This window comes from Thunnus maccoyii, chromosome 7, assembly GCF_910596095.1.
Source record: "Thunnus maccoyii chromosome 7, fThuMac1.1, whole genome shotgun sequence".
Lineage (NCBI taxonomy): Eukaryota > Metazoa > Chordata > Actinopteri > Scombriformes > Scombridae > Thunnus > Thunnus maccoyii.
The window spans coordinates 1432731-1446734 of record NC_056539.1 but is presented as its reverse complement, the minus strand read 5'-3'; the positions used below and the strand labels follow the sequence as shown (position 1 = coordinate 1446734).

General features: G+C 40.4%; 1 protein-coding gene across 12 annotated transcripts in view; it reads left to right on the top strand.

The window, feature by feature from the left end:
• ptprfa (protein tyrosine phosphatase receptor type Fa) overlaps positions 1-14004 on the top strand; it is a 380682-nt gene that overhangs the window by 329241 nt on the left and 37437 nt on the right. For 5 of the 12 annotated variants that reach the window (XM_042417103.1, XM_042417110.1, XM_042417109.1 and 2 more), the window contains 4 exons: positions 1087-1098; positions 7002-7114; positions 12475-12507; positions 13059-13156. In XM_042417103.1, coding sequence (XP_042273037.1) covers positions 1087-1098; positions 7002-7114; positions 12475-12507; positions 13059-13156 — 256 coding nt within the window. The remainder of the gene's footprint in view (positions 1-1086; positions 1099-7001; positions 7115-12474; positions 12508-13058; positions 13157-14004) is intronic. The other 7 variants (XM_042417112.1, XM_042417108.1, XM_042417107.1 and 4 more) reach the window with 3 other exon arrangements.

Genomic DNA, 14004 nt, shown 5'->3' with positions numbered 1-14004 from the left:
CTGCTTATATTCAGCAACATCTTTTCACCTTTCAAATAAGGAGTGTAGGGTGTCACCTTTCACACTCTGGAAACACGACCCACTATCTCGGACCCAAGCTAACACAAGATCACTGGGAATTCTAGCGTTGCAGACTTGGGCTACTTTAGCTAAATTGTGCCAACAAGGCTAACATCATAATCAAGTAACATTACACCTACTGAAACATTGTGACAACAGTCCGACTCAGTGTGAGTCCCTGAGCTGAGTACTTCCACATTGGCTTCAGCCTCAAGCTGTGGTAGTTGTCTCTTGCCACGTCTTTCTGTGTGGAGTTTGCCTGTTCTCACAGTGCCTATGTGGGTCTCCTCCATGTCCTTCTCTCCTCCCACACACCAAGAACATGCAGGTTAAGGTTAAGTCAGGACAAGTTGATTAAACCTTCAGTCCAGGGTGTACTCTGCCTCTCACCCTCTCACCATGCCCATGTCTGCTGGGATCAGCTCCAGCCACCCACAACCCTCTAAAGAACAAGTGGTAGAGCTAATGGATGGCTGGATATTTGACTTTAATGAGAGAGAAGAGTTTCGGGTCTATAGTTATAAAGGGAGAAAGCTTTATTCATGCTTCCATGTCACATATCAGAAGTATGAAAGCTGGAACCAGAGCAGAGTCATGAAGCCAGGTTAACTCCCGGTCACTGTATTTGTCTAAAAAAGACGTAAATTAATATAAAAAGATTAATAACACTGCCTGTCGTCTCCTGTATGCTCTTATTTGTTCATGGTAATTGCAGTACAGTATCAGAGTTCATTTGGTGCTGACATATTGAAGTGTCAAACTGATAGACATGGCACTTTAAACAGTAATGAAAGAAGACGTGTAAGCTGAATTTGTGAGGAGCTGGAGGGAAAAAGCTGCTCAGCTGGCTGTGGATCAGATAAAGAGCACATGGCGGGGTGATAGTAGTAAGGTGGTCTAATTTTCTCTGTCAGGTGTATTTCCTGTTCACTGCGACACTGGGTGGCATTCCTGCTGCTGACAATGTAAATTAATCCTTTCTCTCTCGCTCCCATGTTCACTGTTTCCTGCTTTCTGTGGACGCAGCAAACAAGAAAGGTTAGTGTCTCTGTCTGCTCTTACACCACTTCACCCCCATTGTTCTTCCTAAGCTATTGACCTGCCTCTGTACATCCCTCCTGCTGTGTAAAACATGCTTTTGCCTCAGACATGTCTGTGTTTTCTGACAGCGATGATGTGAAGTGACAGATGCTAGTTGTTTCGGTTTCACTGTCAGGATCACACCGCCATGCCAGCTTCTCTCAGATATCTTCAAGCATTTTTTTCTCAGATGTATCAGCTTCAATTGATAGCACTTGCAAGCATGTGTGTCTTGTTTATCATGGCGTGTGAGTACATTTTAGCATGTCTGTTTGTTTTTGTGTGTTTTCTGCAAATCCCACTGATCTTCCCCTCAGCATAATCCTCCCTCAGTGCTTCACCTCTCAACCCCTCACACACCTGCAGCTTCGCCTGCAATACAAATGCCAGACCTGACAAATCCAATCCTAATATTACCTTGAGACAACAACTGACATCACAATGACCTTTTCATTCCTCTGTTTGTGTTACCTGCCTGACCTGCATGATACATATTGACTGTCCTCATCACTGATACATACAGAATCAGTCAGTTGTATTTTTTGTTGATTTTTAGAAAAGTTGACGCCTGAAATACATTATGTACTGATGCTTTTGTTGCCATAACGACCTGCTGCAGTCACTGCCATATCATCTAGAACAACTGGATTACATAATTTGTTCCCTCCAATTAATAATTTCTGCCCTCAAAATACCAAATCATGCTCTAAGTTTATCTAATTTGCACCTTCACTTTCAACAAATATGCCCTTGAACATCGTGTTTTACAGCCAAAATCTGCAAATATCCACATCCAACCTCAAAACCAGACTACTAAATCCATAGTGAGTGTCCAGTGGACAAAGCTATCACAGGTGTTAACTTATTGCTGGTAACTTGAAGGACATCATTTGATTTCACAAATTATTAATTCAGAGGAATAGTGTAACATTTTAGGAAATATACTTATTAGTTTTCTTTCTGGAAGTGAGATGAGAGGATCAATACCAGTCTCATGTCTGTGGAGTAGCATTAAAGATGGCGCCGTGGATGGCGGCCTATTGTGCTCTCTATTATTTTTTCTGTTTTTGTTTATTTGTGTGGTCTTCCGTAAAGAACTTTTGAATACTTGACAGTTCACTCCACAAACCTTTTCACCAGTCTTCACACACCCAGATTCTTTTTCTGAGAGTTTGGTTGGAGGAGCAGCAGCTCTCTATGGAGCTTGGAGGAGATGCAGGCCACGGAAGCGCGCCAGAGCGCTGGTTAAGTTGCAACAGCAGGGATTCCAAACACCAATCTCATCATTACATCTGCTGAATGTCCTCTCTCTGTCCAGCAAGATGAATGAACTGCAGCTCATAAACAGAATGAACAGGGATTTTTCAGGATCTTCTGGCCTGTGTTTCACCGAAACCTGGCTTGGTGAGTCCATCCATGACAGTATTCTACATCTTCTGGGCTTTCAACTCCACCGAGTGGACCACGTAACAGACATAGAGGAAAACGCGGGGGGGCGAAATCTGTGTCATGGAAAATATGCACTCCTCACCTAGAAACTATTTTCATCAACTGCAAACTGTTTTATTCACTGTGGAAGTTTTCTTTATTCTGGTTGGTGTCTACATCCCACCTCAGGCCAGTGTTAGTGAGGTCTTACAACACCTGGCTGACCAGATAACCAGCACGGAGCGAAAACATCCAGACTCCCTTCTCATTATCCTTGGGGACTTTAACAGAGCAAACCTCAGCCACAAACAGCCAAAATACAGACAGCATATTAAGTGTCCCACCAGGGATAAAAACACACTGGACCACTGCTACACAATATTAAAGGATGGATATTGCTCAGTTCCCTGTGCAGCTTTGATCATTGCCTGGTTCATCTTCTCCCAACCTACAAGCAGAAACTAAAATCTGCAAAGCCTGTTGTTAAAATTTCGAGGAGATGGACCAAAGTCGAGAGGTTGAACAGCTGACCTTGTTGTGTGGTCACAACAACTTAGAGCTAAAAAACTGTGAAGATGATAGTGGACTTCAGGAGGAGCCCCCCCCCCCATCACTGCACATCACCATACTCAACAGCACTGTATCAGCTGTGGAATCCTTCAGAATTCAGGGTTCTATGATCTCCGAGGACCTGCAGTGAACAATCAAGTCAACAGTCATCAAAAAGGCCCAGCAGAGGATGCACTTCCTGCACCAGCTCAGGAAATACAAACTGCTTCAGGAGCTTCTGATCCATTTCTACACTGCAGTCATCAAGTGTGTTCTCTGCACATCCAACACTGTCTGATTTGGATCAACCACCAAACAGGACAGGAACAGACTACAAGAGACAGTCAGGTCTGCAGAAAAGATAATTGGTGTCGACCTGCCCACCATCCAGGATCTGTACACCTCCAGAGTCAGGAAACAGTCAGGCAGGGAAAATCACTGCAGACCCCTCACACCCTGGACATAATCTGTTCCAACTTCTCCCCTTGGGTAGGTGCTACAGAGCACTGTACACCAAAACCACCAGACACAGGAGCAGTTTCTTCCCCCTCGCCATCACACTTATGAACAATAAATTTAGCCACTGTGCAATAACCCTGGAACATTATAATACCCACTGTACTTAAATTATATATATTTATTTTAGTCTAAAATACAAAATGTGCAAAACATCTCACTCACTATTGTATATATGAACAGGCTGTATATACTGTACATAACCACCTACAATACAGTGTATATAAAGTAACATCTTTTTTTACCATTTAATATTTATCTCATCACTCTCTCATATCTCATCTGCGCTCTTTACTTCTTTGCACTATTTGTGTCCTGTTTACAGTTCACAGAAATGGTTTCACCTGTCTATAGTCATTCCTTGTGTATATTCCTGAAAATTGTTGTGTTTTTATTCTGTGTGCGTACATTTAGAGCCACTACACCACAGTCAAAGTCCTTATATGTGTAAACATACTTGGCCAACAAAGATGATTCTGATTCTGATGCCTATGTATTAAGTATACAGACATGAGTCATGAGTTGGGGGCATAAAGCTTAGCATAAAGTGTGTAAGCAGAGGAAAACATCCAACCTGGTTCTGGGCAAAGTTCAAAAATATGCCTACCAACACCTAATTAACCCAACATTTCTTTAACGTTTAATTTGTACTCAAAGAGAAATATAAAAATAACAGTTTGTAGTGTTAGAAGTAACTGTACATGCTGAAATTATTTCTTGACAAACAACAGTGTATCTATCCGTCCAGCATGTCTGTCCAATGTTTCGGGCTGTAGTGCAGGTTGCCAGATACTGTAAGTGAGCAGATTTTGGTTTTGGTTTTGGTCTCCTTACAGACACGATGGTACCAAATCTTACAACCTCACTGTGATGACAAGATTTCGGGAATCTCCACACAGGCACTGCACCCCACTGTTGTTTAAAAAAAGTAGTTCCATCACATAACTCCCCCAAAAACCACAAACTATTGTTTGAAGATTTAAAAAACAAGATACAACATGTTAATTAGTGAGCTTCTGAGGTGTTGGTAGGTGTTGAACTGGACAGAGCCAGGCTAGCTGTTTCCCCCTGCTACCAGTCTTTAACCTAAGCTAGGCTAACCATGTTCAGACTCCAGCTTTGTACATAACACACAGACATGAGATTGATATCCATCTGAACATCTCACTCTCAGAAAGAAAGTGAAAAAGCATATTTCCCCAAAATGTTAAATTGTTTCCTTAGTTCAAGAAGGTGACTGGCGTCCGACCCAGGTTCAGTTGAGCTAATCATAATCAATCAGATACCTGCAGCTATCTGACACGATGCACTAATAAGACATGGGCTCAGAGCTGGAACAACTCACCAGTGCACAAAAGGTCAAAATGTATACAGTGGGATCATTCACAGAATAGCATCTGACGTTTTTACCTAAAGCAAATCTCCAAGCCCCATTAGCAGATGTTAAGACTGCAACATCACTCCTTATTTCCATGTCTTTCTGTTTTTTTCTCATGCTTTTTCACCTGCCACCCAAATTGAACTAAAAAATGTAATTAAAAGATTGACACAAGCACTTTTTGGTTGGAAACACCAACAATAAAAGAGTTGGCACCCTGAACACAATTCAAGGTGCCAGGCTGTATCAGAAATGAAGTACGTGGCTTGGCTTGAAAGCTTGGCTGACCCAGATGATGTGGTCTCTTCCATTTCCATCCACTTCACAGCCCCATCACTTTGATTTGATGTTATAAAGATGTAATAAAGCTTTTAACTAACTGTGAACACAGTCAAAGTCAAATCAGCAATTAGCCCAAGTAACAACATGTTGCGAGGCACAAGTAATATTAAACAAGCAGCTTGCATGTTTGTAACAGAGTGTTGTATGTCTGCATGCAGCCCCACATGCCCTCAGCTCTGCTCACTGCCATTAGCCTACTCCAGTCAACGCCAGGCTGCTTCACTAATTGCTCAACCTGTTTGTTTTCACACAGTCATGTGGGGGAAATTAGGGATTTTCATAAGCAATGCCCAAATCTGAACCCCCCACTTTAAATCCAGCTGTGGAAACACTCAAGTGGGCACTAGACATTAAACAGGAGTGGCAGTCTGCTCCAACATACTGTGAAATTCACTGCCTTCCATGACTTATACTGATTTAACTCATATAGCAGGCTGCTCAACAGGGGGCTGAGAGCCTTTCTTTTTCCATGAACTTCAACAACAGAATTTCAGCATGAGTGCCCTGGTCTGCCCTATTTCAAATATATCTGATTTATAACCATTATCTACTGCAGTGTATAGCAGCCACATGACATTATACAATATTATATGTAGAATTACATGTGAATGTCACATGTGAGAAGAGATGACACAGCTGATTTCATTGCAACGTATTGTTCAATGACAAGAATGTGAAAAATATAAACTGAAATTGTTCCCACTGATCTAAAATTACAAAAGCAGTCCCTCTCCTTATCTGAGGATCAGACAGAGATTGTCTCATAATTATCACAAATTAATTATCTCCATCCCTCCATGCTTTCCAAAATTACTAATAATAAGGAACAATAATGAACATGCTTTGGGTATATTTTTGGGTTTATCAAATTCTTTCAGAACTTTTGATTACAATATTTTGCTTATTATTATTAACTATCGCATCATGGACTGACTTACAAATAGAATAGAATGCCTTTATTGTCATTGTATGGCAGTACAATGAGATTGAAGGTGCAACTTCCTGAGAGGTGCTAGATAAGAAGAGGATAAAACTACAAGAATAAATAAGTTTTTAAAAAATGACTGTCTAATTGTATTACTAAAGGAAAGCAATTTAATAATATAAAGGGAAGGACATGATATGGTTATTATTTGTGTTGTGCCACTGGGATGCATTTTTCAACCCTTTTATTTCTGACCTACAGAAAATTGCTTTTTTTCAACACTTTTTTCCACACTGATTTAGAAATCAAATTCTTTAATAGTTAGTTTATACTTGTGCAAAAAAAAAAAGCCACAAGAAGGCATCTAAGTAATAAAAACTATAACTCCATTATAACAACAGAAATATTATAAAGAGATGGGTTTTCATTTTGTTAAACAGCTTTTCTCATTCTTTCGGACTATGACATATTTCTATCATATTATGTACTGCAGTCCTGGAATGCTAATTCCTGGAACTCAAACATCTCAGTCACTGAATGGCTCATAAAATTCATCATGTGAAGATTATGAATTTTATCACTCTGGCAGCCCTTGTTGTAGATTCTCACAAAAAACTGTCAGTCCCAATCTAGACTCATAAAACACAACAATATTTTATATTATTTTTAACTCTGTGAATTTTTCCATGGTTACTTTTCTCCCGCTGCTTCTTCTTTCCCCAGGAAACGAACATCTCCCTCAGCCAAGGATGAGCACATGGCAGGGGTGAAGGACTCTCTGCTGGCCCACTCTTCAGACCCTGTGGAGATGAGGAGACTCAACTATCAGACACAAGGCATGGACACACACAAGCAATCACACACACAACTGTGCTAGAACCTATACACTCATATTTATTCATTACTGAAACACACACGCACACGCCTGCAAGAAGACCCTTACTGCAGTCCAAATGATCTCTCTGTTGTACTCTATATATGTGCGCTGAATCAGAATCAGCTTTATTAGCCGAGCATGTTGACGCATACAAGGGATGTGAGTTCAGTCCTCAGGAGCTTTCAGTTTACTTAACCACAGTACAGAAAACACATTTACAATGCAGTACAGATACAGACATACAGGTAAATAAAGATATCAGGCTGAACTTATAAGAACAAAACTTAAACATATGATGTACAGTAAAGGCAAGGGTAAACTATCTGTGTATACAGGTCAGATCGTTACTGTGTACTGTATGTACAAGGTCATGGTAACCATAGTGCAAGAGTGCATGGCAGAGCAATGAATGCTGGAATAAATACTGAACAGATAATAAGTGACTCTATTTACAGAGGTGGTTGATGTCCATTACATGAGAGTACATACAGTATATAAGCCAAAAGGTTATGTACATGTTATTGCACAATGTTTCTATTACATTGAAATATATATATACAGACGGGTGACAAATTAAAGGAAAAACCAGTACAGGTTTGAATGCTTGACCCCTACAGTGAGGGGATCTAGTGGCTCTTGTGCTTTGGGGGGCATTTTGCTGGCTTGGTTTGGGTCCACTTGTCCCCTTAGAGGGAAGAATCACTGCAAATCAATACAAAGTTGTTCTGAGTCATCAACTTTATCCTATGATGAAACATTTCTATCCTGATGGGAGTAGTCTCTTCCAGGATGACAATGCCCCAATTCACAGGACATGAGGGGTCACTGAATGGTTTGATGAGTATTAAAATGATGTGAATCGTATGTTATGACCTTCACAGTCACCAGATCTCAACCCAACTGAACACCTACGGGAGATTTTGGACTGATGTGTTAGACAGCGCTCTCCACCACCATCATCAAAACACCAAATGAGGGAATATCTTTTTGAAGAATGGTGTTGTTCCCTCCAGAACAGTTACAGAGACTTGTAGAATCAATGCCCAGGAGCAGTGAAGCTGTTCTAGTGGCAAGTGGTGGCCCAACACCTTACCAAGACACTTTATGTTGGTTTTTCCTTTAATTTGTCACTCATCTGTATGTTTGTGTAGAAAAGTCGTTTAGTATTGTTGCTATTTCACATGAGTTTGCATCCACACTTAACTGTTGATGAGAGTGATAGCATGGGGAAAGAAACTATTCTTATACTGTTTTTTTGGCGTACAGAGTTCTGTAGTGCCTACCAGAGCGCAGCAGTTAAAACAGTTTATCTCCAGGGTGTCAGGGGTGTGCAGTGATTTTCTCTCCCTATCTTGTGATTCTGGAAGTGTACAAGTCCTGGATGGTGGGCAGGTCACCAATGATCTTCTCTGCAGTCCTGACTGTCAAGTGAAGTCTGTTCTTGTCCTGTTTGGTGGCTGATCCAAACCAGACAGTGATTGATGATTGCTGTGTAGAGCTGGCTCAGCAGCTCTTGACACCTCCCCTACACAACCCCATCCACAAAGGGACCACAGCAGAAATAAGCTTTAGGGCTTTATTGTGTTATCCTGACTTTTTCTCTTATGTAAGCACTCAATACCCTGGCAGAGCTGGTGTTTTTGAAATGAAATAGTCAAATAAAATCAAATAAAACCTTTATAATGCACTTACCAAGTGATGGAGGACAAAATTCACAGTCCTCCTTCTGAAGCTTCAGTGTCCAAATGAGTCAAATCAAGTAGATATCTTTCAACGTTACAGTCTTTTTAGTGCCAAAGTTCCTCTTTTTGTTATTATACTTCCTATGCTGCTCAACAGGGAAACACTGTCTGAGGAAACACAAAGAGGGAATTTGATGCTAAAATGGCTGTAAATGTGTCAGATATCCACTTGATATGACTAACTCAGACTGCTGAAGACTCATATAAGCTTCACATCAACTTTTAAATGCATTTTTGCACAAAATGACTGTGTGGACACACTGTGGATTTTGGCCTCCATCACTTACATTGAAAGCACATTTGAAGGGGATCTTTTGATTACAGCGAGGAAAACCTCTTTCACTGCTCATATGGACACCTGACCGTAGAGTGCAGGTAATTCCAGCCACCCAGTGTGTTTACTCTTTGGTGTAGACTTATAATAACTCCAGTAAGAATTGTGTTGAGTCTCATATAGTGACTTTTGGAAAGTTTCACTCATTCTATTACAATAAATCAGTACTAGTATGTCCTGATACTAGACAACTGTAGAAGATTTTAAACATCTAATGTAATCACATCTCATCTAATCAATAATGATTTTTGAGCTGTACTGATTAAAACTGAGGTAGACAACCAAAATTCAGTGACAGACATATTTGAGGTTCACACAAAAACCAAAGTTTAAATCAATGCTAGTGAACATAAAAATATAAGTTTCCCTAATACCTCCAAAAATAAAGAGCCTCATGTAAGAATATTAGCTGGAAAGCAGTGCTGGTGCTTTATTTGTTCATAGCAGACAGGACAAGAATACTGCACCTGTTCAGTAACTCATGCAATTACCAAGCAAAAGTGTAGCAAAAATAAAAAAAATAGTATTTTTTAAAAGTATTGTAAAGACTACACCCAGAGACACCAGGTTTGCTGCAAGATTCAGACATCACCATCAGGAAGTTGTGCCAATCAGAGGGGTCAGGGTATAGAAGTTTTAACGTCCAAGGCCACTAGGCATATTGGAGGAGTCTTACCATGTAAAGAAACTAAAACTGTTATTATATTATATATTGAAGAGGGCCATATTTGAGAGTTGTTTGTACCACATCTTCATTTTAATGCCCTGCTTTGTGAATTTTGATATTGTAACTCAAGCACTATAACATGCATAAATTGCCTGTACAACACAGTCTCTGACCTTCATCTGTAAACCCCTCACAGCCCAGCCAGCCTGGAATTTTCACATCTGGTCGAAATCCTCCAGCTGTATCATTTTTGCACTTGAAACATAAAATGGATCACAAAGTGTGAATCTGTAGGCTGGTTACACATCGCAGGCCTCAGCGATACCTTCTCATCCTCCTATGTTACTCCGATGAATCATAGCATGAAGGTAGCGGTTACTGTGAAAAGAAGTCAGTGCCATTCATCGCAACTCAGCACTGTTCTTAGAAAATAATAGAGTGATCCTCAACGCTCACTTCACATGAGGGAGGGAGGCAGGGTCTATGTGGATATGGAAGAAAAAAAAGTATGGATGTTAGAAGCTCTCTGTTCTGTGAATGTTGATGCGAGCTAGATAGACTTTTTGTCTGGCACAATATGCCATATTGATCAAACCCTGCAACCTGTTTCCTTTCCTCTGTTCTCTGTCTAAACTCTGTCTCTGTTTTACTATTTCTTTGTGTCCCATCTGTCTCACTGAGTGTTACTTTTTTCTTGTCTCCTCCACTTTTCCAGCTACTTCTCTTATCTCTTTCTCCCACCTGTCTTTTCAGTGGGAGGTTTTAAACTCACAGTTTGTCATTGTTTTTCATCCATGTTCTTCTCTCAATCAGATGGGTGGCATTTACCTCTGGTAGCAGTAGGAGGGAATTTGGCAGATGTTGTTTACACCAACAGAAATTAATCAACTCATTTGGCTGCCAACCTTTGTTCCCCCTTCAATGAAAGCTCACTGGGTGGCCTAGATGCATCTGAAAGTGTCTTTTTTTTTGCTCAACATACACTTTTGACTGTGTGAAAAACTGACAGATAAAAGCATCTCACAGTATATGCTATTAAGTAAAAACTGTGAATTACTGCAAAATACTCAGAACATATTAGTGCAAACATCAATCTCCACCAAGATTCCTTAAATTCCTGCAATAATTTTGTAAATATCCCCTCCAGAAATATATTAAAACTTATAGTAATAGTCTGCTTGGAACAATGATGTGTAATTTTTCAACAATTTTAAATTTCAATTAATTTATATAGTATCAAATCATAACAGAAGTTATCTGAGGGCACTTTTCACATAGAGCAGGTCTAGACCGTAATCTTTAATTTACAGGGACCCAACATTCCCCCATGAGCAGCACATGGTGACAGCAGCAAGGAAAAACTCCCCTTTAACGAAGAGAAACCTCGAAACCTTTTTTGTATTTTTGTTTTTTCTCTACCTTCAGTCCATCAAGTGCAGAGGTGTTCATGAGAGAGCTGAGTCTTTAGTCTTTTCTTAAAGATTGAGAGGGACTCTGCAGATCAAACAGAGTTTGATCACTTGTTCCACTACAGAGGAGAAGAGTCTAGTTAGTGACTCAGGGCCCTGTTGTGGTACCAGGCGCCTTTTATTGGCAGAGCATAGTGAGTCAGAAGGAGTGTAGACTTGAATGAGGGAGTTCAGGTAGGCGGGAGCTGTTTTAGTTGCTGTTTAGTAAGCAAGTGTCAGGGTCTGGGTCTTGAATTTGATATAATAATAATAAACAATAATGACAATAACAACAATAATAATAATAGTAGGCATGAGTGTCAAGCAGGAATATATCGGCACGGGTTCCCCAAATTCACAGTCCATGGGGGAAAAAAAGTATAATTACAACTTTAAAATCCTTAAAATGACATGTACTCCCCCTGCCTCATTAAAAATTCCAGAATCTATGAATATGCAAATATATGTCATTTCAGAAACAGCTGGACACAAGATGTCTCCTCCTCCGCTGTAAAGTCCATTCTCAGTGTTTGTGCACTGGAGGCTTCAGCTTTCCACATCACACTTGTGTAAATTGCATACTGGACCAGGATTGGCTTCTAAACTTTTTGTGTTGTCACAAATCCTGCTGGTAGGCCCCGCCCCTTAAACTCAGATTTTCAATGAGCACAGAGAAACTTTCCACTTTCAGCAGATGAATGTGAAAACAGCCTTCTAGTGTCAAACTCTGCACATACATCATTCTGCACGGTGAAGCTCAAACAGTCAGCTGCAGGAACAAGAAGAAAAACATATTTTTGAGTGAAGGGGGACTTTAAAGAGGCTAAAAACAGTATTTGCATTTGATGCAATCCATCCAAATACTTGTTCATATATTTTAATCTGGATTTAGGTGACAGACTGTCTGACCAACTGCCCAACAACCGATGACCAACACTGCCATGCTTCATCTGCGTTAGGATGCAATACATATTTAGGGTTATATTACAGATGCATGAAGCTACAGGACAGTGCAGACTACACAACAGACACACAGCTCCTTTCCCAGTGCTTTGTTTTCTTTTCTGTTTTCTGTTTTCTCCTAACTGACCCCTGTGCTGTTTGTTTTGCCTGCTCTTTCCTCCACAGGTTCCAGTGCCCTCAGTTGCCCCAACACTCCAAGTTAGTTTTCATTCCTTTTGTGTGGCACTAATGTTTCCTCCCATTCCCGCCTCTTCCCCTTTCTGTTTGACACTGCAGTCATTTGAACTGGAGCCCTCTCACCTCCTCTTCTCATGGGCTGTCCATGTCAGCCATTTAAACAAAATGGTTGTTATAACAGTCAAGAGTTGACGTGAAATACATTAGAGAGACATAAATAAATCAAAAATGTGTTGAAATGAATATCAGTGTAAGATGCTGCGGGTACTCTTACACCCCAATCACCTGTGTGACACCTTTCCACCCTATTGCTTTGTGGGATTTCTTTATGGGATTTTCTAACCAATCAGCATGCTGATGTGTGGACGCCCACATCACCAGTGTGGCTATAGCTCATCCCTCTGCTCACCACACAGCACCCTCACTGTCACCTCATATCACTGAGCCTTCAACAAGCATCTGCACTCTGGTTACATTGTCTCATCCCTATGTGTGTGTGTGTGTGTGTGTGTGTGTGTGTGTGTGTGTGTGTGTGTGACTGACCATACTTACTGCTCCACTTCTCTCTGCAGGGATGAGGGAACACCCTCCCATTGCTATCAGTGACCTGGCAGACCATATAGAGAGACTGAAGGCCAATGACGGTCTGCGCTTCTCTCAGGAGTACGAGGTAAATGGCTTGCATGTGACATACCACACTCTGTGTAGCCATATTCAAGGTCTTAAGACTATGAGCAACAATACAGGCTAGATTTCTGAGGAGACCTTAATAGAGAAGGTTTCCGGTGTTTATATAGTATGTTTGAGAACTGACTAGTTCTCCTCTGAAATATATGATTGAATATGTGTTGGGATTATGTCAGATTATCTGTTGCACCTCACTAATCCTGTTTTAGTGTTTTACAGTCGCTATGTACTTAAAGCAAACATGAGTGTAAAGTAGAGTGTGTCCAAACTTTTGACTGGTACTATAGTTATACACTAATATTTTTCTGTTTTACCAAATTAAATCGATAAAGATACAGATAAATACAGACTTCTTCCACAGGTACACTATAAAAACACCTCTTTGGCATAAAAAGTGTCAAGTTAAGTTAAGTTGTTAGTTATACATTATCAAAACTTAAAGAAATCATTGTACCAAGTTAGTTTCTTGCTTCAACAAAAATGAGCTGCACCACAGTTCACTTGGTTGTTAATCCTGTAATCCTGTAATGTATACAACAAAATCACAAAAACCATCATTGTAACATTAGTCATACAGTTTGTATTTGAAGGCTAAGACTTTCCTGCTTTGTGAAATCAATTCAGTCAGTATTAGAAACTTCCATAATAAGAAGAATCTGGAGCAGCTTCTTTCAAATAAAAAGTGACAATATCCCAACCCCAAATCTGTGTGAGGCCTGAACCAACCTTCCTTTATTGGTTGGGCTCTGGTGCCAGATGACATCAGAAGGCACTAAAGACCAGCCATTAGGAGCGGGCCTTATTCAGAAAAGGCTGTTAGACTCGTACCAG